The sequence below is a fragment of the Oncorhynchus gorbuscha genome, linkage group LG04 (genome assembly GCF_021184085.1).
Source record: "Oncorhynchus gorbuscha isolate QuinsamMale2020 ecotype Even-year linkage group LG04, OgorEven_v1.0, whole genome shotgun sequence".
Taxonomy (NCBI): domain Eukaryota; kingdom Metazoa; phylum Chordata; class Actinopteri; order Salmoniformes; family Salmonidae; genus Oncorhynchus; species Oncorhynchus gorbuscha.
This window is the reverse complement of record NC_060176.1, coordinates 57,143,427-57,168,032: the sequence shown is the minus strand read 5'-3', so window position 1 is coordinate 57,168,032 and position 24,606 is coordinate 57,143,427. Positions and strand designations below refer to the sequence as shown.

Sequence of the window (24,606 nt, the reverse complement as noted above, 5' to 3'; positions counted from 1 at the left end):
AGGGGCATGCCACCTCTAACGGTGGGTGGTAAGTCAAATTGTGGTTGGTAAGTCAAATTGTTACAAAGCGTTCTGGGGGAAAACAATTATCTCTAGGCCAAGGTTAATTTACACATTGTTGGTAGTGTCATCGAGACGAGGTTACATTTTCCCACTGTAGATGGTGTTAAAACACCATAACATGAAGAAAGAAGTTTCAGACAAGGACATTTCTGTCTGTGTGAAAGTCTTGAGATTGGTTTAGCAGACAACTCATTAGTGATAGGGTGCCCACCAAAGGATACAGATACTCTCTCTTACTGTACTTACTGTACTAACTGCTCTGGTGGCTGGCTGTATAATCACACATGAAGTGGCTGAAAGGAAAAGCAGGTCGAGTGCATTGGTCCATGCAAAATGTGGAGAGTAGAAATAATAACTTATGTAAAGTAAATTGAATCTGTCAGTCAGACTAAAAGAGCATAACCAATGCCATTTAGACTCTTAATATAGTCTGTTTTAGCGAATGTTTCTTACAGGTCTTAATACTATCCTCTAAATTCTCAAAGTAGGCTTATATTGTTTGACAACATAGTGGCCTGAATGATACATCTGCAAGTAAGAAAAGTGAAACATCCCATTTGTAGTCTTGCTTATGTTGTCAGAAGAAAGAATGGCACTCTACAGGAACTGTGGGAAGACACTATCCTAATTGTAAAGTCCCACATTCCACGTTATTTCAGTGCCATCTGGTGGTGCTGTAGCCTAATCGAAACAGGTTTTTGCAGATTTGTCAGTTTTTTTTTCAATTTGTATGGAGATATCAGATAAAATAAAAATGTTAGTGTCAGTCATAACTGGTAATTGCATGGTTTGAACACATTTACATTTTGAGTTCGGCTTAACTAATCTATTAACATGATATACAAAGAGCTGACCTTCCTTTAATATTTTGAAGTGTATAATAATAAGAACGTCTGGTCACAGTCTATCTAAAAGAAGTTACTCAGACCAAAATGTTTTTCAACATTGTGGCCGTACGTTCCTTTGTAGCGTCAACGTTTTTTCACTTGCAATGGCTTGCGATTGGCTTATGGGGCTGTACGTAGTCTTCGACTGTACGTCGATTAGCTATTATAGTTGAGAAGCTCTATACGTACATGTTCTTTCTTCAGTGTTGCATTTTTTCCACCAACAGACGATATTACGTTCTAGCTAGGAAAACAGGATTCAATAAAGAGTGGATAGCTCGTTGTATCACCATGGAGTCCTACGATATAATAGCAAATCAGCCTGTGGTGATTGATAATGTAAGTGGTTAACGTTAGCTAGCTCGCAAACAATTTGTAGCTGACCTTAGTAAAAAATAAATGCATCACTCGCTAACGTTAGTCTGCGGTTCAATGTGGTTGCGGTCTTGTTTATACCCGTTAACTAGCTAGCAAGCTGTTTAACGTACACTAGCTAACGTTACATTGACATTTTAGTAATTTAGCAGATGCTCTGATGCTCAAATGGCTAGTTATATTATCCGTACTCTTAATCCCGAACGATGTAGCCATCGCTACAATTAGTCCATTAATTAGATAACTAAAGCTAGCCAGGTGGGTTTCAGTGGATGGGTGGGACAACCACATATTTCAGTCATATAGCTATTGTACTATAATTTAGTTAACTAGCTACATTTACCTCAAACTTGCGAGCTAACGTTAGTATAAGCAAAGTCCGTGTTAGTAGGGGAAAACACGGTTATCTTTTGCAAACAATTTCATTTGCTAGTTACATAAATATAAACTTAACATGCAACAATTTCAAAGATTTTACTGAGTTAGTTCATATAAGAAAATCGGTCAATTGAAATAAACTCATTAGACCCTAATCTATGGATTTCACATGACTTGGAATGCAGATTTGCATCTGTTAGTCACAGATACCTTAAACAAAACAAAAAAAATAGGGGTGTGGATTAGAATACCTGTCAGTATCTGGTGTGACCACCGTTTGCCTAAGCAACACATCTCCTTCGCAGAGTTGATCAGGATGATTGTGGCCTGTGGAATGTTGTCCCACTCCTCTACAATGGCTGAATGAAGTTTCTGGATATTGGCGGGAACTGGAGCAAGCTGTTGTACATATCGATCCAGAGCATGCCAAACTTGCTCAATGGGTGACATGTTTGGTGAGTATGCAGGCCATGGAAGAACTGGGACATTTTCAGCTTCCAGCAATTGTGTACAGATCCTTGCGACATGGGGCCAAGCATTATCAGGCTGAAACATGAGGTAATGGCAGCAGATGAATGGCACAACAATGGGCCTCAGGATCTCGTCACGGTATATTGCTGTCGAGAAAATGCAATCGTGTTCATTGTCCGTAGTTTGTCTGCCCATACCATAACCCCAACGGGGCACTCTGTTCACAACGTTGACATCCGCAAACCGCTTGCCCACACGATGCCATACACTCTGCCATCTGCCCGGTACAGTTGAAACCACGATTAATCCGCGAAGCGCACACTTCTCCAGCATACCAGTGACCGTCGAAGGTGAGCATTTGCCCACCGAAGTCAGTCACAACGCCAAACTGCATTCAGGACAAGACCCTTGTGAGGACGATGAGCTTCCCTTAGGTTGTGCAAACCCACAGTTTCATCAGCTGTCCGGGTGGCTGGTCTCAGACGATCTCGCAGTTTAAGAAGCTGGATGTGGAAGCCCTGGGCTGGCGTGGTTACACGTGGTTGTGAGGCCGGTTGGACATACTGAAAAATGCTCTAAAATTACGTTAGAGGAAGCTTGTGGTAAAGAAATTAACGTTAAATGATCTGGCAACAGCTCTGGTGGATATTCCTGCAGTCAGCATGCCAATTGCATCCTCACTCAAACCTTGAAACATTTGTAACATTGTGTTGTGTGACTACTCTACATTTTTGTGGCCTTTTATTGTCCCCAGCACAAGGTGCACCTACATATGCAATGATCATTCTGTTTAATCAGCTTCTTGATAGGCCACACATGTCAGGTGGATAAATTAGAAAATCTCACTGACAGGGATGTAAACATTTGTTGCAATTGTAAGCAAAATTATTTTGTGCATATGGAACATTTCTGGGGTCTTTTATTTCAGCTCATGAAACATGGGACCAACAATTGGTGCGTTTTATATTTTTGTTCTGTGTAGATGAGGTAAATTAGCTAAAGCCAGAGTGAGAAAAATTTGCTGAAGCCTCAGACTAGTTTTGCTCATCAGTCAGTAATTTAGTCTCGCTAGCTAAAATCTACTATAGCAGTTGGGAATGTGGGTGGTAACCAAGCTAACTTATAACTAACACTATCCCCGACCCGGTTGCATCCCCGACCCATCCTCATCCCTATGCTAACTAGGGAAAGCTCACAGTCAAACATTAGCTATTATCTTGCTAGACAGGGTGAGCTAGCTAGCTATCTAGCCAGCTATAATTAAGACGTGAGCAATGAAAGAGAGGACATGAATGAGGATGGATTATTAGCTCATCTAGGTTAGATGATCAGTTTCCGCTTCAGGCTACTTGAAATCAGCATCATTGGGAAATTAAAGAAAGCTTAATTTACTTGTGCATCATTGTGTTACTGACTGTAGTCAAGCATTAGAGTACAATAATTGTGATGAACAACAAGGGAAATTATATTTTTTACTTCTGATACAGTAGTTTATAGGATTCCTGCGTGCTGGTGTTTCCCCCTCAGCACGGTCTCATGACATCACTATACAAACAAGAAGAACAGATGGTGTCAGAGCCACCCTCGGCCTCTATAATAAATTAGTTAATTTATGTAGCTAGCTTGCTAGGGGCCACATTTGGATTTTCTTACTTTCTCTTTCAGGGCTCTGGTGTTGTTAAAGCTGGTTTTGCAGGAGACCAGATCCCCAAATACTGCTTTCCAAACTAGTAAGATCACACACATTCAGCCATCAACGCTATAATATTAAATACCTACAGTGCCTTCAGAAAGTATTCACATCTGACTTTTTCCACTTGTTACAGCCTGAATTTGAAATGGATTAAATGTAGATTTTTTTTTGTCTGTTGGGCTTACCTACAATAAATTCAAATTGGAATGATGTTTTTAGACATTTTTACAAATTAGTTTTAAAATGAAAGCTGAAATATCTTGAGTCAAGTATTCAACCCCTTTGTTATGTCAAGCCTAAGTAAGTTCAGGGGTAAAATTGTTTTAAGTCCCATAATACACAAAGTTGCATGGACTCTGTGTGCAATAATAGTGTTTAACATGATTTTTGAATGACTACCTCATCTCTGTACCACACATACAATTATCTGTAATGTCCCCCAGTCGAGTAGTGAATTTCAAACACAGATTCAACCGCAAAGACCAGGGAGGTTTCCCTGTGCCTTGCAAAGAAGGCCACCTATTGGTAAAATTTAAATAAAACGGACGTTGAATGTCTTTGAGCATGGTGAAGTTATAAATGACACTTTAGATGGTGTATCAATACACCCAGTCACCGACAAAGATACAGGCATCCTTCCCAACTCAGTTGCCAGACATCTCACCATGAGGCCAATGGTGACTTTTTAAAACAGTTAATTTCATAGCTGTGGTAGGAGAACTGAAGATGCAGCACAATAATCTCAAACACAAGGCCACATCCCCACTGGAGTTGCTTACCAAGAAGACAGTGAATTAAATCTGATTGAAAATCTATGGCAAGACTTGAGAATAAGTCAAGGGGTATTCATATTTTCTCAAGGCCCTGCAATGTATTTTACTGAAATGCTTTGATTAAATTAAAGTATGTAATATAATCCATGTCTTTACCTTTTAGTGTGGGTCGTCCCAAGCATGTTCGGGTGATGGCAGGTGCGCTGGAGGGAGATCTCTTCATTGGCCCAAAAGCAGAGGTATGTACAGTGTTTTCTAAGACCGATGCCCATGGCCCCATTGTGTAACTCATAATATAGGCTAATGGGCTTCATGGTGTATGCTTATATTTAGGCCGTTATGACACTGAAGCGGTATTTTTAAACAATAATATAGTTATAGCCATTATTCCCAACACCTGTTGATCTCCATGTGGTTGTAGGAACACAGGGGACTTCTGTCTGTGCGGTACCCTATGGAGCATGGTATTGTTAAGGACTGGAATGACATGGAGCGCATCTGGCAATATGTGTACTCTAAGGAGCAACTACAGACCTTCTCTGAAGAGGTATTTTTCTCTGGTTTCTGTAACACACATTCTGGGTACTTTTAATTAGATCATGAGACGTAAGTAAGCATTTCACTGTATGGTCTACACCTGTTGTATTTGGTGTACGTAACAAATAACATCTGATTTTAGATGTTTTTTTCTCTCAGGGTTTCTTGAAAGGTGAATATGAATGTGGGCTTTTGTTTTTAACTGTTTAACTGCATTGACTTTCTTTTCCATCTCTCCTAATGTTCTTTAGCATCCTGTGCTTTTAACAGAGGCCCCCTTAAACCCAAGTAAAAACCGTGAGCGTGCAGCAGAGGTGTTCTTTGAGACCTTCAATGTACCAGCGCTCTTCATCTCCATGCAGGCAGTATTAAGCTTGTAAGTTTGTCTGGCCTCTGTAGCTAGCTATCTTGCCTCTTGTTTGCCAGGGTAATGTTTTTACATACCAGAACATTACAAAATAAATTCTCCAGAGGTTGAAATTCCAGGCTAATATGGCATGTATAATGCATTAATAACTGTAGAGAAATGAAAATTATGTAATAATCATTAGCATAAACAGTGGAACAGTTTTGAATATCTCTTTGGATATTGCAGATATGCCACAGGGCGGACAACAGGAGTGGTGCTGGATGCTGGTGATGGGGTAACCCATGCTGTGCCCATCTATGAAGGCTTTGCCATCCCTCACTCTATCATGCGGGTGGACATTGCTGGGCGGGATGTCTCACGCTACCTACGCCTGCTACTGCGCAAGGAAGGCTATGACTTCCACACTTCAGCTGAGTTTGAGGTTGTGCGGACTATCAAAGAGGTATGGATGGGGAGATTGTGTTATGTTTTTGATGGGGTAAAATGTGACAATTCTAGTCAAATAGTTTTAATCTTCTGGGCTGTCAAAGTGGATGTGTTAATAACGCGTGACATGTTTATCGGCGTACATTTTTTTTATTCCATTCATTGCGAGTCCATTTCGTTTACCACGCTAGAAGTTAAGTGCATCTGTTTCCACACAGATCTTTTTAAGGGGAAACACGGCTACAGCAAAGATGGTACAGTTGATGCTTGCGCCTTTATGTTGCTATGCCTCTAACCAAAATCTTGTAAAAGTTACTCCCAAGATTACCGGAGCTATTTTTATTTTTTTTATACCCCAGATTCATGTGCATATCATGGGCCGTTTTAAACTACTCCTGAGCTGCTATTTTTTTGGTTTGATAACATTGTTTAGCTAGCTAGTCATGTTACCTTGCTAGCTAGCAACCTGATAACTTGACCAATGCACATATGTGGATGGCACAGGAAGCACTGAAGAGGAATATGCTACTCAAAAAGATGCTTCAAAGGTAGGCTGCATATGCAAGAGTGGTGTGAGTGAGGGCTGAATCTCAAACCAAACACTTGGCCCTTAACCCCTTTATCGAGAACCACTTGCTGTTGTGTTCGATAGTCAACACTTGAGTCTGCAAGTGTTTTGGCCAAAAAGAGCATGTTGACAATGCGCACTCAACGTCCCAACTGCCACTTGTCAATATTTAAAATCCATTTCCGAGCATTGTCTCCCACGACCTGTCTTGTAGTATGACTCGCTATGAAACACAGACCTGGGGCAGACACACTCCCTCCTGTTCTCCCTGTTCACCCATGTCTGCGTGGCCACACTCGTCTCATACTGAATGATCAACTCAACGACACAACCGTGGTAGGCTTGATTACCAACAGTGACGAGACAGCCTACAGGGAGGAGGTGAGAGCCGTGGTGGAGTTGTGCCAGGAAATAACCTCTCCCTCAACGTCAATGAAACGAAGGAGCTGATTGTAGATGACAGGAAACAGCAGAGAGCGCACGTCCCTTTCCACATTGACTGGGCCGCAATGGAGAAGGTCAAAAGCTTAAAAGTTTCTCGGTGTGCACACAACCTCGAATGGTCCCTTGAGTTCAGCACCTTTTCAATCTCAGGAGGCTGAAGAAATTTGGCCTGACCTTTAAGACCCTCAAACCTCTACAGCTGCACCATTGAGGGCATTCTGTCGGGCTGTATCACGGCCTGGTACTGCAATTGCACCGTCCTCAATCACAGGGCTCTCCAGAGGGTGGTGGGGTCAGCCCAACTAATCACTGGGGGCACACTGCCTGCCCTTCAGGACATCTACAGCTCCCGGTGTCACAGGAAGATCAAGGACCCTAACCACCTTAGCCACGGCCTGTTCACCCCGCTACAATCTAGAATAGGGTTCCCTAACTGCCGGCCAAATTTAGCCCTCGGGTGGTTTTATTTGGATCCTCAAGTTTTCTGAGCAAATAATATATACTACATACACTACCGGTCAAACGTTTTAGTACACCTACTCATTCCAGGGTTTTTCTTTATTTTTTGCTATTTTCTACATTGTAGAATAATAGTGAAGACAAACTATGAAATGACACATATGCAATCATATAGTAACCAAAAAAAGTGTTAAACAAATCAAAATATATTTGAGATTCTTCAAATAGCCACCCTTTGCTTTGATGACAGCTTTGTACACTCTTGGCATTCTCTCACCCAGCTTCATGAGGTAGTCACCTGGAATGCATTTCAATTAACAGGTATGCCTTGTTAAAAGTTAAATAGTGGAATTTCTTTCCTTAATGCGTTTGAGCCAATCAGTTGTTGTGACACGGTAGGGTGATATACAGAAGATGGCGCTATTTGGTAAAAGACCAAGTCCATATTATAGCAAGAACACCTCAAATAAGCAAAGAGAAATGACCGTCCATCATTACTTTAAGACATGAAGGTCAGTCAATATGGAACATTTAACTCTGCAGCAGAGTTACCTCTGCTGCAGAGGATAAGTTCATTAGAGTTTCCAGCCTCAGAAATTGCAGGCCAAATAAATGTTTCAAAGTTCAAGTAACAGACACAGCTCAACATCAACTGTTCAGAGTAAATCAGGCCATCATGGTCGAAATTCTGCAAAGAAACCACTACTACTAAAGGACACCAATAAGAAGAGACTTACTTGGGGCAAAAACACGAGCAATGGACATTAGACCGGTGGAAATCTGTCCTTTTGGTCTGAATCCAAAGGTGTGATTTTTGCTTCCAACTGCCGTGTATTTGCGAGATGCAGAGTAGGTGAACGGATGATCTCTGGATGTGTGGTTCCCACCGTGAAGCATGGAAGAGGATGTGTGATAGTGTGGGGGTGCTTTGCTGGTGACACTGTCTGTGATTTATTTAGAATTCAAGGCACACTTAACCAGCATGGCTACCACAGCATTCACCAGCAATACACCATCCCATCTATTTCAGGCTTTGTGAGACTAGTCCAGTTTTTCCACTGGACAATGACCCAACACACCTCCAGGCTGTGTAAGGGCTACTTGACCAAGGAGGAGAGTGATTGAGTGCTGCATCAGATGACCTGGCCTCCAAAATCACCTGACCTCAACCCAATTGAGCTGGTTTGGGATGAGTTGCACCGCAGAGTGAAGGAAAAGCAGCCAACAAGTGCTCAGCATATGTTAACTCCTTCAAGACTGTTGGAAAAGCATTCAAATTGAAGCTGGTTGAGAGAATGCCAAGAGGGTGCAAAGCTGTCAAGGCAAAGGGTGGCTACTTTTTCAAATCTAAAATATATTTTGATATGTTTAACACTGTTTTGGGGGGGGTTACTACATGATTCTTTTTGTGTTTTGATGACTTCACTATTATTCTACAATGTAGAAAATAGTGGAAATAAAGAAAAACCCTTGAATGCATAGGTGTATACCAACTTTTGACTGGTACTCTACATGTAGGTTGAGGTAAAGAGACTATGCATAGATATTAAACAGAGTAGCAGCTGTAAAAAGTGGGGGGGGGCAATTCAAATAATCCGGGTAGCCATTTGATTTACTGTTCAGGAGTCTTATGGCTTGGCGGTAGAAGCTGTTAAAAAGCCTTTTGGATGTAGACTTGACGCTCCGGTACCGCTTGTCGTGCGGTACCAGAGAAGGATCGGCTATGACTAGGGTGGCTAGAGTCTTTGGCAATTTTTTGGGGGCCTTCCTCTGACACCAAATCAAATTTACTTATATAGCCCTTAGTACATCAGCTGATATCTCAAAGTGCTGTCCTGAAACCCCAAAATTTGGGACAAAGTTTCGGATTTTTGTTACGTAGATAAAAAAAGAAGCTGTCCTTGAAACACTCTTGATATGTTTGTCAAATGAGAGATCAGGGTCCAGAGTAACACAGAGGTCCTTCAGTTTTATTTGAGATGACTGTACAACCATTAAGATTAATTGTCAGATTCAACAGAAGATCTCTTTGTTTCTTGGGACCTAGAACAAGCATCTCTTGTTTTGTCCGAGTTTAAAAGTAGAAAGTTTGCAGCCATCCACTTCCTTATGTCTGAAACACCGGCTTCTAGCGAGGGCAATTTTGGGGCTTCACCATGTTTCATTGAAATGTACAGCTGTGTGTCATCCGCATAGCAGTGAAAGTTAACATTATGTTTTCGAATGACATCCCCAAGAGGTAAAATACATAGTGAAAACAATAGTGGTCCTAAAACGGAACCTTGAGGAACACCGAAATTTACAGTTGATTTGTCAGAGGACAAACCATTCAGAGACAAACTGATATCTTTCTGACAGATACGATCTAAACCAGGCCAGAACTTGTCCGTGTAGACCAATTTGGGTTTCCAATCTCTCCAAAAGAATGTGGTGATCGATGGTATCAAAAGCAGCACTAAGGTCTAGGAGCACGAGGACAGATGCAGACCTGATAAATAGGTTCTGGATGGCAGGAAGCTTGGCCCCAGTGAAGTACCAAGGACGTACGCACTACCCTCTGTAGTGCCTTGTGATCGGAGGCCGAGCAGTTACCATACCAGACAGTGATGCAACCATTCAGGATGCTCTCAATGGTGCAGCTGTAAAACTTTTTGAGGATCTGAGGATCCATGCCAAATCTCCTGATGGGAAATCGGTTTTGTCGAAACCCTCTGCATGACTGTCTTGGTATGTTTGGACCATGTAGTCCACATCACCAATGAACTAGCAAGGATCTTGAAGCTCTCAATCTGTTCGAGAAAGGCCCTGTCAATGAGAATGAGGGTGTGCTCGGCCCTCCTTTTCCTGTAGTCCACGATCATCTCCTTTGCCTTGATCACGTTGAGGGAGAGGTTGTTTTCCTGACACCACACTGCCAGGTCTGACTTCCTCCCTATAGGCTGTCTCATCGTTATCGGTGATCAGGCCTACCACTGTGGTCATCGGCAAACTTAATGATGGTGTTGGAGTTGTGCTTGGCCAGGCAGTTATAGGTGAACAGAGCGTACCGGAGGGGACTGAGCAAGCACCCCTGAGGGGCCCCTGTTTTGAGGATCGGTGTGCGGATGTGTTGTTACCTACCCTTACCACCTGGGTGCGACCTGTCAGGAATTCCAGGATCCAGTTGCAGGGGGAGATGCTTAGTCCCAGGGTCCCTAGGTTAGTGATGAGCTTTGAGGGCACTATGGTGTTGAACGCTGAGCTGTAGTCAATGAATAGCATTCTCATGTAGGTGTTCCTTTTGTCCAGGTGTGGAGTGCAATAGAGATTGCGTCATCTCAGGATCTGTTGTGGTGGTATGCAAATTGGAGAGGTTCTAGCGTTACTGGTATAATGGTGTTGTGAGCCATGACAAGTCTTTCAAAGCACTTCATGGCTACAGACATGAGTGCTACGGGTCGGTAGTCATTTAGGCAGGTTACCTTAGTGTTCTTGGGCACAGAGACTATGGTGGTCTGCTTTAAACATTTTGGTGTCACAGACTCGGATAGGGAGAGGTTGAAAATGTCAGTGAAGACACTAGCCAGTTGGTCTGCGCATGCTCGGCGTACACATCCTGGTAATCCGTCTGACCATGTGGCCTTGTGGATGTTGACCTGTTGTAAAGCTCTTACTCACGTTGGCTACGGAGAGCATGATCACACTGTCGTCCGGAAACATCTGGTGCTCGCATGCGTGGTTCAGTGTTACTTGCTTCGAAGTGAGTTGAAATTATTTAGCTCGTCTGGTTGGCTCGTGTCACTGGGCAGCTCACGGCTATGGTTTCCTTTTGTAGTCTGTAATAGTTTGCAAGCCCTGCCACATCCGACCTGCGTCTGAGCCGGTGTAGTACGATTCAATCTTAGTCCTGTTGTTGTGTCTTTGGCTATGCCGGATTAAGTGATATGACATGCTAACCTTAATTCGGTCTCATCTGAAAGTTGTAAATTCTTCGTTGTCTTCACGAACTCTGGCTAACAAGTTGAATCAGCAATACAAAATTGGGTTTAATTATTTATTTACTAAATACCTAACTAAATCACACAATTACATATACACAGAATGAATTATACCTTGATTACAAATTACGTCATAAAGGAAAACGTGCCTAGCGGGTGGAACAGATATTACAGCTGGTTACACAAAAGAAAATGGGCTGGAAGACTAAGGGACAAAGGGAGAAGCTGTGCTATCGTAAATACAGTATTTTATGCATTCTAAATTCTAAATACCTGAAGTTAACAGTACTTAAAGGTGTGTGTGTGTGAGGCGGTTGGTGCAGTTTAAGATGAGGGAGGACGATATATATATTTTCTCGTAACCATGGCCTTATTTCTATTACAGCATATTGGATGATTGTCATTCATATTCAATTTACCCCGTTCAATTGAACATTTATAGGTTTAGTCTACTACATGATACTGTAATTTTTCTACAACCTAGCCTATGAATTAAAGTTTACAACTTAATTGCACACAGGTCGAGATAAATTTGAGGTGACACATGGACAGAGAGTGACACATTCAATACTGCCTTCTACACTTTTGCCTGCATCTAGCTGATCTAGGGTGTAATGATTAGTCCAACATTTGCAAACAAGTTACTATTGGAGAAATCCAGGTATGTTTCTTGATTTAGTTTAGTTTGCATCACTCTTTTTGAGACTGGTGTTTTAGTAGGGAAAACCAGCTAGCTAGCTACATTTGCTAGCTAAGTACGTAGGGAAAAAATACGAAACAGTTCTCTTTTGCTTTATTTTTTAAATGAATTTGTTCAAAACTGTTAAAAAATGTTCAATATTACTGTGGAAGTCAGTGGAAGGTGGTGAGAACCATGAGCCTCCTGTGTTTTGTATTGAAGTCCATGTACCCAGAGGAGGACGGAAGCTAGCTGTCCTTTGGCTACACGATAGTGCTACTCTACAGAGTGCTGTTGTGGCTACTGTACAAAACACAGGAGGCTCATTCAATACAAAACAGTAAGCTTAAATCAGTTAATTGGTAGCGTGTATGTACAGTGGGGCAAAAAAGTATTTAGTCAGCCACCAATTGTGCAAGTTCTCCCACTTAAAAAGATGAGGCCTGTAATTTATCATAGGTACACTTCAACTATGACAGAAAATGAGAAGAAAAATCCAGAAAATCACATCGTAGGATTTTTAATGAATGAATTTGCAAATTATGGTGGAAAATAAGTATTTGGTCAATAACAAAAAAAGTTTCTCTACTTTGTTATATACCCTTTGTTGGCAATGACGGAGGTCAAACGTTCTCTAAGTCTTCACAAGGTTTTCACACACTGTTGCTGGTATTTTGGCCCATTCCTCCATGCAGATCTCTAGAGCAGTGATGTTTTGGGGCTGTTGCTGGGCAACACGGACTTTCAACTCCCTCCAAAGATTTTCTATGGGGTTGAGATCTGGAGACTGGCTAGGCCACTCCAGGACCTTGAAATGCTTCTTACAAAGCCACTCCTTCTTTGCCCGGGCGGTGTGTTTGGGATCATTGTCATGCTGAAAGACCCAGCCACGTTTCATCTTCAATGCCCTTGCTGGTGGAAGGAGGTTTCACTCAAAATCTCACAATACATGGCCCCATTCATTCTTTACTTTACACGGATCAGTCGTCCTGGTCCCTTTGCAGTTTCCACCCCCATGCTTCACAGTAGGTATGGTGTTCTTTGGATGCAACTCAGCACTCTTTGTCCTCCAAACACTGGCTTAAGCAGGGGGACACATCTGGCACTGCAGGATTTGAGTCCCTGGTGGCGTAGTGTGTTACTGATGGTAGGCTTTGTTACTTTGGACCCAGCTCTCTGCAGGTCATTCACTAGGTCCCCCCGTGTGGTTCTGGGATTTTTGCTCACCGTTCTTGTGATCATTTTGACCCCACGGGGCGAGATCTTGCGTGGAGCCCCAGATCGAGGGAGATTATCAGTGGTCTTGTATGTCTTCCATTTCCTAATAATTGCTCCCACAGTTGATTTGCAGGTCTACAATTTTGTGTCTGGTGTCCTTTGACAGCTCTTTGGTCTTGGCCATAGTGGAGTTTGGAGTGTGACTGTTTGAGGTTGTGGACATGTCTTTTATACAGCTCAGTTGGTAGAGCATGGCGCTTGTAACGCCAGGGTAGTGGGTTCGATTCCCGGGACCACCCATACGTAGAATGTATGCACACATGACTGTAAGTTTTGGATACTGATAACAAGTTCAAACAGGTGCCATTAATACAGGTAACAAGTGGAGGACAGAGGAGCCTCATAAAGAAGAAGTTACAGGACTGTGAGAGTCAGACATCTTGCTTGTTTGTAGGTGACTAAATACTTATTTTCCACCATAAGTTGCAAATAAATTAATTGAAAATCCTACAATGTGATTTTCTGGATTTCTCATTTTGTCTGTCATAGTTGAAGTGTACCTATGATAAATTACAGGCCTCTCATCTTTAAGTGGGAGAACTTGCCCAATTGGTGGCTGACTAAATACTTTTTTGCCCCACTATGTATGTATGTTACAGGTAAATGTGTATGTATACAGTACATCAAAAGTGAGTACATGCCTCACATTTTTGTAAATATGAGTATCTTTTCATGTGACAACACTGAATAAGAAGTAGTGAGTGTACAGCTTGTATAAGTGTAAATTTGCAGTCCCTTCAAAATAGCTCAACACACAGCCATTAATGTCTAAACCGCTGGCAACAAAAGTGAGTACACCCCCCAATTTGGAAAATGTCCGAATTGGGCCCAGTTAGCCATTTTCCCTCCCCGGTGTCATGTGACTCATTAGTGTTACTAGGTCTCAGGTGTGAATGGGGAGCAGGTGTGTTACATTTGGTGTCATCGCTCTCACACTCCCTCATACTGACTGGTCACTGGAAGTTCAACATGGCACCTCATGGCAAAGAACTCTGAAGATCTGAAAAAAATAATTGTTGCTCTACATAAGATGGCCTGGGCTATAAGAAAATTGCCAAGACGTTGAAACTGAGCTGCAATACGGTGGCCAAGACTATACAGCGGTTTAACTGGACAGGTTCCACTCAGAACAGGCCTCGCCATGGTCGACCAAAGAAGTTGAGTCCACGTGTTCAGCGTCATATCCAGAGGTTGTCTTTGGGAAAGACGTTTGAGTGCTGCCAGCATTGCTGCAGAGGTTGAAGGGGGTTCAGCCTGACAGTGCTCAGACCATACGCCGTACACTGCATCAAATTGGTCTGCATGGCCGTCGTCCCAGAAGGAAGCCTCTTCTAAAGATGATGCACAAGAAAGCCCGCAAACAGTTTGCTGAAGACAAGCAGACTAAGGACATGGATTACTGGAACCATGTCCTGTGGTCTGATGAGACCAAGAAACTTATTTGGTTCAGATGGTGTCAAGCGTGTGTGCCGGCAACCAGGTGGGAATACAGACAAGTGTGTCTTGCCTACAGTCATGATTGGTGGTGGGAGTGTCATGGTCTGGCGCTGCATGAGTGCTATCTACCGTCAAACTCGAGGTTTATTTGTAAACACACGGTAATGGGGGGGAGCAGGAAAGGGGGCTGAGCTGGACCCAAGGAAAGAAACAATAAGTATTTTTTTTTTTAACCTAAGCTAGACTAGCCTACTTTAACAACAGCTAACTAACTAACCAAAAATACAGTGGGTGGTCTGCCCAGTTCTAACTAGTGTATTTAACAAAGTCTACCTACGGGTAGTGTATGCCCATGGGCGACTTGTCTTGGTTTCCCCTTTTCCCACCAGCAATCAAACACAAACACCATAACCAAAACAATACTCACAGGTGATGACAAAGTGCTATGGAGGTGCTCAAACAAACGAGAGGTTAATACACAATGAGAGAGTGAAACACAGAGACCTACAGACATGGCATTTACAGAGAGATTGAGCTCTAGAGCAAACAACTGACAGGGTTTTTAAACCAAGGGAAAGGAACTGTGATAGGGTAGGAAACAGGAGGAGGTGTGTCTTCTGACTGATGATTGGATTGGTGACTGATGATTTTCACCTGTGAGGGGAGAAGGAGAGAACACAGGATACGCGCACACACACACACACACACACACACGCAGGATACCTGTATCCGTAACTGCTAACTAGCTAGCCATTTCACATGGGTTACACTCACCCCCCGTTTGACCTCCTTTTCCGCAGCAACCAGTGATCCGCATCACAGCATCAATGTAACAGTATAACTTTCGTCCGTCCCCTCGCCCCGACCCTAGCTCGAACCAGGGACCCTCTGCACACATTAACAACAGCCACCCCCGAAGCATCATTACCCATCGCGCCACACGCAGAGCAAGGGCAACAACTACTTCAGGTCTTCAGGTCCCACCGCTAACTAGCTAGCCATTTCACATCGGTTACATGTATATCTGTATTATATATGTGTATCTCTTATTAATTTAACTTAATATTATTATTATTTTAACTTAATGTAATACACAATCTATTTAGTCTCAAATAAATATTGAAACATGTTAAATTTGGTTTAAATTAATGCAAAAACACAGTGTTGGAGAAGAAAGTAAAAGTGCAGTATGTGCCATGTAAAAAAAGCTAACATTTTAAGTTCCTGGCTCAGAACATGTGAACATATGAAAGCTGATCACATACGGTGATCGCTACATAAATAGTCATATTAAACATTCATGAAAATACAAGTGTCTCACATGGGTCGAAAGCCTAGAATCTTGCTAATCCAACTGCGTTGTCAGATTTAAAAAAGGATTTACTGCGAAAGAATACGATGCGATTATCTGAGAACAAAGCCCCATTAAAAAAAAGCTATTTCAATCAGCACAGGCGTAACATCACAAATTGCAATAAAATAAATTGTTTATCTTTGACGATCTTCCTCTGTTTGCAATCCCAATGCTCATTGTTACACAATTAATTGTCTTTTGTTTGATAAAATACATTATATAGCCCAACACGAAACATTTTGTGAACCGCTTGTCGTGAATTCAGTCTCGTTCCATTTTCGACGACACATTCGATGTAAATACACACACTAAACGTGACTTTTCCAGTCATGTTTGGTTTCATTGCAATCAACTGATTTGTTTGTAACACAATCAAACCTGACATCGCGGGATGTATTGACTGAAAGAAACCGATTTGAAGACAAGTAATGACATCATTGTGCACCAATGATATGACCGCTGTTTCGTTGATTGACTGTATTTTAACCCAATGACCACTGATCGTCTTGAAATCTAGCTGGGTAGATAGCCAATGAGCTGAGGTAAACAGAAATATGTCATGTTTATGTGTTGGAGGACCAACCCATGTAGTAAACTCTGGCGTAAGGAGGTTCATTCGCCATTGAAGATTCATACCGGAAGGAGCCACATGTTACGTACAACGTTGTTTTGGTAAAGCGCATCTTCAGCTGTTTATATATCAATCAGTATGGTGACTAAGTCAGGGAAAGCTAAATCTAAGTCTAGATATACAGTTGTACACACAATTTTAGAAGATATTGATCGGGTAATTGAGACAGATTTGTTGGAGGACGATTCATTTAGCGATTCCCAAATGGAGGAATATTTTTTTGAACAGAAAGGACATCGTTTTGGATTAATAATAGAAAATATTATTTGTGACATGAAATAGCCTATTTGAGGCTGTTGAGGGGAGGGCAGGCCCACAACAATGGCCAAAGTGAAATGGAGACAGTAGATACAGCTGGTCTGTTGTAATATAATAAAGACAGATCTAGCTGGTCTGTCATAATATAAATGAGACAGTAGATCTAGCAGGTCTATAATAATATATTCAACCTTATGTTCCCTGTACTATATATTACATTTACATTTAAGTCATTTAGCAGACGCTCTTATCCAGAGCGACTTACAAATTGGTGCATTCACCTTATGACATCCAGTGGAACAACCACTTTACAATAGTGCATCTAAATATTTTAAGGGGGGAGGGGGTGAGAAGGATTACTTTATCCTATCCTAGGTATTCCTTAAAGAGGTGGGGTTTCAGGTGTCTCCGGAAGGTGGTGATTGACTCCGCTGTCCTGGCGTCGTGAGGGAGTTTGTTCCACCATTGGGGAGCCAGAGCAGCGAACAGTTTTGACTGAGCTGAGCGGGAACTGTACTTCCTCAGTGGTAGGGAGGCGAGCAGGCCAGAGGTGGATGAACGCAGTGCCCTTATTTGGGTGTAGGGCCTGATCAGAGCCTGGAGGTACTGAGGTGCCGTTCCCCTCACAGCTCCGTAGGCAAGCACCATGGTCTTGTAGCGGATGCGAGCTTCAACTGGAAGCCAGTGGAGAGAGCGGAGGAGCGGGGTGACGTGAGAGAACTTGGGAAGGTTGAACACTAGACGGGCTGCGGCGTTCTGGATGAGTTGTAGGGGTTTAATGGCACAGGCAGGGAGCCCAGCCAACAGCGAGTTGCAGTAATCCAGACGGGAGATGACAAGTGCCTGGATTAGGACCTGCGCCGCTTCCTGTGTGAGGCAGGGTCGTACTCTGCGGATGTTGTAGAGCATGAACCTACAGGAACGGGCCACCGCCTTGATGTTAGTTGAGAACGACAGTTTGTTGTCCAGGATCACGCCAAGGTTCTTAGCACTCTGGGAGGAGGACACAATGGAGTTGTCAACCGTGATGGCGAGATCATGGAACGGGCAGTCCTTCCCCGGGAGGAAGAGCAGCTCCGTCTTGCCGAAGTTCAGCTTGAGGTGGTGATCCGTCATCCACACTGATATGTCTGCCAGACATGCAGAGATGCGATTCGCCACCTGGTCATCAGAAGGGGGAAAGGAGAAGATTAATTGTGTGTCGTCTGCATAGCAATGATAGGAGAGACCATGTGAGGTTATGACAGAGCCAAGTGACTTGGTGTATAGCGAGAATAGGAGAGGGCCTAGAACAGAGCCCTGGGGGACACCAGTGGTGAGAGCGCGTGGTGAGGAGACAGATTCTCGCCACGCCACCTGGTAGGAGCGACCTGTCAGGTAGGACGCAATCCAAGCGTGGGCCGCGCCGGAGATGCCCAACTCGGAGAGGGTGGAGAGGAGGATCTGATGGTTCACAGTATCGAAGGCAGCCGATAGGTCTAGAAGGATGAGAGCAGAGGAGAGAGAGTTAGCTTTAGCGGTGCGGAGCGCCTCCGTGATACAGAGAAGAGCAGTCTCAGTTGAATGACTAGTCTTGAAACCTGACTGATTTGGATCAAGAAGGTCATTCTGAGAGAGATAGCGGGAGAGCTGACCAAGGACGGACGGATATATATATGCACTATTGTAAAGTGACTGTTCCACTGGATGTCATAAGGTGAATGCACCAATTTGTAAGTCGCTCTGGATAAGAGCGTCTGCTAAATGACTTAAATGTAAATGTAAATATATAATGTGTGTTTATTATACCTGTTGATACAGGGCTCATATGTGAAACTATTCTAACTGAAAATTCTCTCACAGTAACACTGACTGCGAATGGGAGCCCCCAGTGCCAAGGTGTCCATCCCCCACTGAAGCTGGTTCATCCAGCTCCTGCCACAAGTGGTGTTCATCTGCCCAAATGTATTTCTGCAGGCATGGATGTGCCTCAGGGTCTAAAGGGCACAGCATGGAGGTGTCGCTGTGTTCTTTCCAAAAAGAAGTCCCCCATCACCTGCACCACATGCTTGGTGACCCTCTGCTTTACAGCAGAAATAGACTGCTATGGCACCTGGCATCAGCAGCACAATATTGTGTAGAGGACTGAGGGTCTTCCAGGGGGGGGGGGGGGGGGGGGGGGTGTTAAACTACCATTTTGGTATTTTGTGTATAGTTATTCCATTCAAAATGTATAACTTCACCAATTTGGCCACTTGGGTACATTTGGGCTACTTGTGTGGGACACCTGGGTGACTTCATGATAAATGTCATGTAGCACACTCATTTTGGAAGTTATCATTCTGAAACGTTGCACAAGTACTGTTGCCCTCTTATGTTTTTTACTGAAATGGTCCCCATCATCCTATCTGAATGTTTGTTTTGTCTTGTTCATTTTAAGAGGAGAAAAACATGTTTTTTTCATTGTATTATCTAAACCAGATCTATTGTGTTATTCTCCTACATTCAATTCACATTTACACAAACTTCAGAGTGTTTTCTTTCAAATGAAACCAAGAATATGAATATCCTTGGTCCTGGGCCTGCGCTACAGGCAGTTAGATTTGGGTATGTCTTCAGGCAGAAATTGAAAAAAGTAGGGGGGTAGCTGTAAGAGGTTAAGACGTTTTAGGTTGTAGTTATAGGAATTATGACACGTCAACTATTTCTCTCTACCATTTGTATTTCCTATTCCTTTGACTATTGGATGTTCTTATAGGCACTTTAGTATTGCCAGCCTAATCTCTGGAGTTAGGCTTGAAGTCATAAACAGCGATGTGCCTCAAGCATTGCTAAGAGCTGCTGGCAAAGTCAGTAAAGTGCTGTTTGAATTAATACTTACGAGCCTGCTGCTGCCTACCACCGCTCAGTCAGACTGCTATATCAAATCATAGACTTAATTCCATTAATATGGTCAAGTCCGGAAACTATCATTTCAAAAACAAAACGTTTATTCTTTCAGTGAAATACGGAGCCGTTCCTTTTTTATCGAACGGGTGACAACCCTAAGTCTAAATAGTGCTGTTACATTGCACAACCTTCAATGTTATGTCATAATTATGTAAAATTCTGGCAAATTAGTTCACAGTTCGCAACGAGCCAGGCGGCCCAAACTGTTGCATATACCCTGACTCTGCTTGCACTGAACGCAAGAGAACAAGCTAGTTAACCTAGTAATATCATCAACCATGTGTAGTTAACTAGTGATTTTGTGAAGATTTGTTTTTTATAAGTTTAATGCTAGCTAGCAACTTACCTTGGCTCCTTGCAGCCACAAGGTCCTTTTGACACTGCACTCGCATAACATGTGGTCAGCTTGCCACGCAGTTTTCGCGTGGATTGCAATGTACTCAGGTCCAAAAAAGCTGATTACCGATTGTTATGAAAACTTGAAATCGGCCATGTCAATTAATTAATCGGTCGACTTCTGGAAGAAATCTTCCATTAGGGCCAAATTCAAAAATTCTGATTAACTTGTTTGACAACCCCTACAATCTTCACTAGACACTCTGTCAGTCCTGTTATTTAGAATATTGATTCAACCTTTGTCCTTGACATCTGTCACTTTTGTCTTGTTTACCTCTGCAGAGAGCATGCTACCTATCTCTGAACCCACAGAAAGATGAAACCTTGGAGACGGAGAAGGCACAGTACACTCTTCCTGATGGCAGCACATTGGATGTGAGTCATTTTAGATGCATTCGCAACATGTATTGTTCTGAAAGTTGTTCAATATTGCTATTTTGACATGGCATGTACACTTTTGTATTTATACCAAAGTATTGACAGCTTGTTATACCCTGTGTAGATTGGCCCTGCTCGATTCCGAGCCCCAGAGCTTCTCTTCCGTCCAGACCTGATAGGGGATGAGAGTGAAGGAATCCACGAGGTTCTGGCTTTTGCCATTCAGAAGTCAGACATGGACCTGCGACGTACACTCTTTTCCAACATTGTCCTCTCTGGGGGCTCCACTCTCCTCAAAGGTATTCATTAGAATTCTTTCCCACCAATTACATATTGAGGACTGGCAAACAACAAATGTTTCACTCCACTCCTTAAGCATTGGCTAATTGTCTTCATCTGTCCTTGTTTTACATGTTTTCTTTCCCTAAGGTTTTGGTGATCGATTGTTAAGTGAAGTGAAAAAGTTGGCACCCAAAGATGTGAAAATAAAGGTATTTGATGCCCTAACCTTGGGGACTCGCAACAATTTCAATGTATTAAATGCTTAATGTTGGTTCAATAATTATCATCCATTTCTGAACTAGTTGTGCTGTGTCACAGTCCATTTATTTCCCCGTGTTACTCTTTGTTAGATCTCTGCACCCCAAGAACGACTCTACTCCACGTGGATAGGGTAAGTAACATCATGTGATCAGCCACAGACTAAACAGATTAGTCTCTGTTTCCAGAGATATGATCCTCTCTTGTTGCATGCTTGAAGGGGCTCCATCCTTGCGTCACTGGACACCTTCAAGAAGATGTGGGTGTCAAAGAAGGAGTATGAGGAAGACCGAGCACGTGCCATCCATCGGAAGACCTTCTGAAGAGGTGGGCGGTGCTCCTATTATGCCCAAAAACCTCTGGTTCAAGTCCACCAACTACTCAACTACACCCCCTTCCCCATTACCCCTATGATAAGGAGAGTTCATGGCTCCCTATGGCATGCCTTCTACAGACTCCCCTCCACACGCCAAATGACGGGGACACTGGCCAGGACTGGCAAAGTGTTGGGCAGCCATTACCAGACAGACCCAGAACCTGTCCCAAGGCTTTAAGTTGCATCTCTTGATATTGTGGACTTTCCTTATTTTTAACATTTAAGCAAATTCTGTATTTATTCTACGATTTGTTATGCCCCATATGAAATGGATCATAAAATCCTTAATTTAAATGGCAATGAAGGGGAACGTTCTGCTTTACTTTGATGTATAGATTCAATTAAGAGATGTGTTTTTACCTTTTGGGTTTTGTTACTGTTGCACATTAAACAGTGTGCAAAGACACCTTAAGAACTTCTTGTTATAAAGTTATTTCTTTATTTCCCACTGTCTGAATATCCATCAGTGTCTTTCAACTGTCCATCAGTGTCTTTTCAACTTTCAAACATAAGTTGATGTAAATTGTATTGAAAATATTTGATTGGTTTATCACCTGGTGCCATTTAATCAATGTTGTTAGGGAATTAAACATTGAATCTTGAGTGGACCACATGAGTTAAAAGCACTTTCAGTGTTGTGCTGATGGAGAATATTCTGACTGAAATCATGTTCCAAAGCTGCATGGTTTGCTAAACTTTTAAACTGGATCGAAGGTGACATGACAATGGGTCGGTTGTCATGCTTTTTCTGGCAGATGTTTGCAAGCTAAACAGAATTGGTATTAGTGACTTCATTTTAGATCAAAATATGTATTGTGTTAGTTTCAAGGGTAACAGTTTGACCATATCCTTCTGGCATAACTCTTAGAGGCAAATACTAACAGTATTGCTGAAATATGATTTTTTAATTGAGTTGTACATTAGTGTTGCTAGCACTTTAATTTAGTCAATTTAGTTACAATAAATGAGTGCACTCTGCTGGGATATGATTGTTTATTATGCTGAATACATTAGCAATGCAAGATTTTGATTAAAATGGCAAAATAATATACATTTGCACTACCTTTGATTATTTTACGAGTTTCTTTGGTGTGGAAAAGGGGATCCTTGGGGTGTCCAACTCTGACATTGCGCCATTGAGGTTGAAATTTAAAATGGGTTTAAAAAGGGTTAAATTAGGGGTAGGGTTAAGTGTAATGACGTCCCAAGGATTCCAATTATCACCTGCCATGGGTGTGTTCCACCAAAGATTATGAATATACTGACAAACCACGTCTCTCCGCCCTAACAATTGGAGTCATCCATCCTCTGGATTGGTGGATACATCTCATTATTGTAATCCTTTTTTTAAACACAAACTATATATCGCAACTAGTTCTATAGCAGATTAGTAAAAATTGCCTTTTTCCCTTCAGATTACCTTACTTTCAGTTATTTGAAAATGAAATCCTCTCTAAAATATCACTATTTTTAAAACAAGCCATAGAAAGTTGTTTGCAATTTCAGTTTTATTCACCAGAAAAGACTAAACCAATATTAAAACAACTATTTTGGTTAAACTCAAATATACTAATTGATTTTTAAGTTATTTTTAGATTTTTAAAATGGAAAATCTTTGTAAATAATATAAATAAAACTAGTGGAGTTGTCACACATGCAGTTAACAAAATTACATGAAAATGTCTGCTCTAGAGATCGTATGGAACTTGTCTGTCAGCCCTGCATTAAATACCAAAATTGGCCAAATAAAATTGTGCTATAAAAATATGCTAGTTTAATTTCAGGACCAAAAAATGGACAGCTTCACAATAGAGGTTTCAAAATAGTTGGAAGGAAGATTTGCGATGTAGAAAACAACACCAGAAATGTTTTTATTCAATTTAAATTATATTGCAACCAATAGAATGTTATACACTGCTCAAAAAAATGAAAGGGAACAGTGAAATAACATCCTAGATCTGAATGAAATATTCTTATTAAATACTTTTTTCTTTACATAGTTGAATGTGCTGACAACAAAATCACAAAACGTATCAATGGAAATCAAATTTATCAACCCATGGCGGTTTGGATTTGGAGTCACAAAATTAAAGTGGAAAACCACACTACAGGCTGATCCAACTTTGATGTAATGTCCTTAAAACAAGTCAAAATTAGGCTCAGTAGTGTGTGGCCTCCATGTGCCTGTATGACCTCCCTACAACGCCTGGGCATGCTCCTGATGACGTGGCGGATGGTCTCCTGAGGGATCTCCCAGACCTGGACTAAAGCATCCGCCAACTCCTGGACAGTCTGTGGTGCAACGTGGCGTTGGTGGATGGAGCGAGACATGATGTCTCAGATGTGCTCAATTGGATTCAGGTCTGGGGAACGGGCGGGCCAGTCCATAGCATCAATGCCTTCCTCTTGTAGGAACTGCTGACACACTCCAGTCACATGAGGTCTAGCATTGTCTTGCATTAGGAGGAACCCAGGGCCAACTGCACCAGCATCACAAGGGGTCTGAGGATCTCATCTCAGTACCTAATGGCAGTCAGGCTACCTCTGGCGAGCACATGGAGGGCTGTGTGTCCCCCCAAAGAAATGCCACCCCACACCATGACTGACCCACCGCCAAACCGGTCATGCTGGAGGATGTTGCAGGCAGCAGAATGTTCTCCACGGCGTCTCCAGACTGTTAAGTCTGTCACATGTGCTCAGTGTGAACCTGCTTTCATCTGTGAAGCCACAGAGCACCAGTGGCTAATTTGCCAATCTTGGTGTTCTCTGGCAAATGACAAAATCTTGCACGGTGTTGGGCTGTAAGCACAACTGCCACCTGTGGACGTCGGGCCCTCATACCACCCTCATGGGGTCCGTTTCTGACCGTTTGAGCAGACACATGCACATTTGTGGCCTGCTGGAGGTCATTTTGCAGGGCTCTGGCAGTG

General features: G+C 42.4%; 1 protein-coding gene across 3 annotated transcripts; it reads left to right on the top strand.

Annotated features, from left to right (window-relative positions):
• Positions 1-1,114: 1,114 nt before the first annotated feature.
• Positions 1,115-22,660, top strand: LOC124034345 (beta-centractin-like). 3 transcript variants are annotated; one of them, XM_046347423.1, is made up of 12 exons: positions 1,115-1,289; positions 2,009-2,158; positions 3,840-3,904; positions 4,804-4,879; positions 5,062-5,187; positions 5,429-5,553; positions 5,773-5,989; positions 20,665-20,757; positions 20,885-21,059; positions 21,190-21,251; positions 21,393-21,433; positions 21,521-22,660. In XM_046347423.1, the coding sequence occupies exons 4-12, from the start codon at positions 4,832-4,834 to the stop codon at positions 21,621-21,623; spliced, it is 990 nt and encodes a 329-aa protein (XP_046203379.1). In that variant the 5' UTR covers positions 1,115-1,289; positions 2,009-2,158; positions 3,840-3,904; positions 4,804-4,831; the 3' UTR covers positions 21,624-22,660. The 3 variants fall into 3 exon arrangements, with proteins under 3 accessions (XP_046203379.1, XP_046203377.1, XP_046203380.1); XM_046347421.1 differs by lacking the exon at positions 2,009-2,158; XM_046347424.1 differs by lacking the exon at positions 3,840-3,904.
• Positions 22,661-24,606: the final 1,946 nt, after the last annotated feature.

Excerpts from the sequence above, each read along its gene's own strand:
- LOC124034345 (XM_046347421.1), top strand. The coding sequence starts at position 1,140 with ATGTTCTTTCTTCAGTGTTGCATTTTTTCCACCAACAGACGATATTAC. Across the intron at positions 1,290-3,839 it reads AGCCTGTGGTGATTGATAAT|GGCTCTGGTGTTGTTAAAGC; the intron begins GTAAGTGGTTAA and ends TTTCTCTTTCAG. Across the intron at positions 5,554-5,772 it reads ATGCAGGCAGTATTAAGCTT|ATATGCCACAGGGCGGACAA; the intron begins GTAAGTTTGTCT and ends TGGATATTGCAG.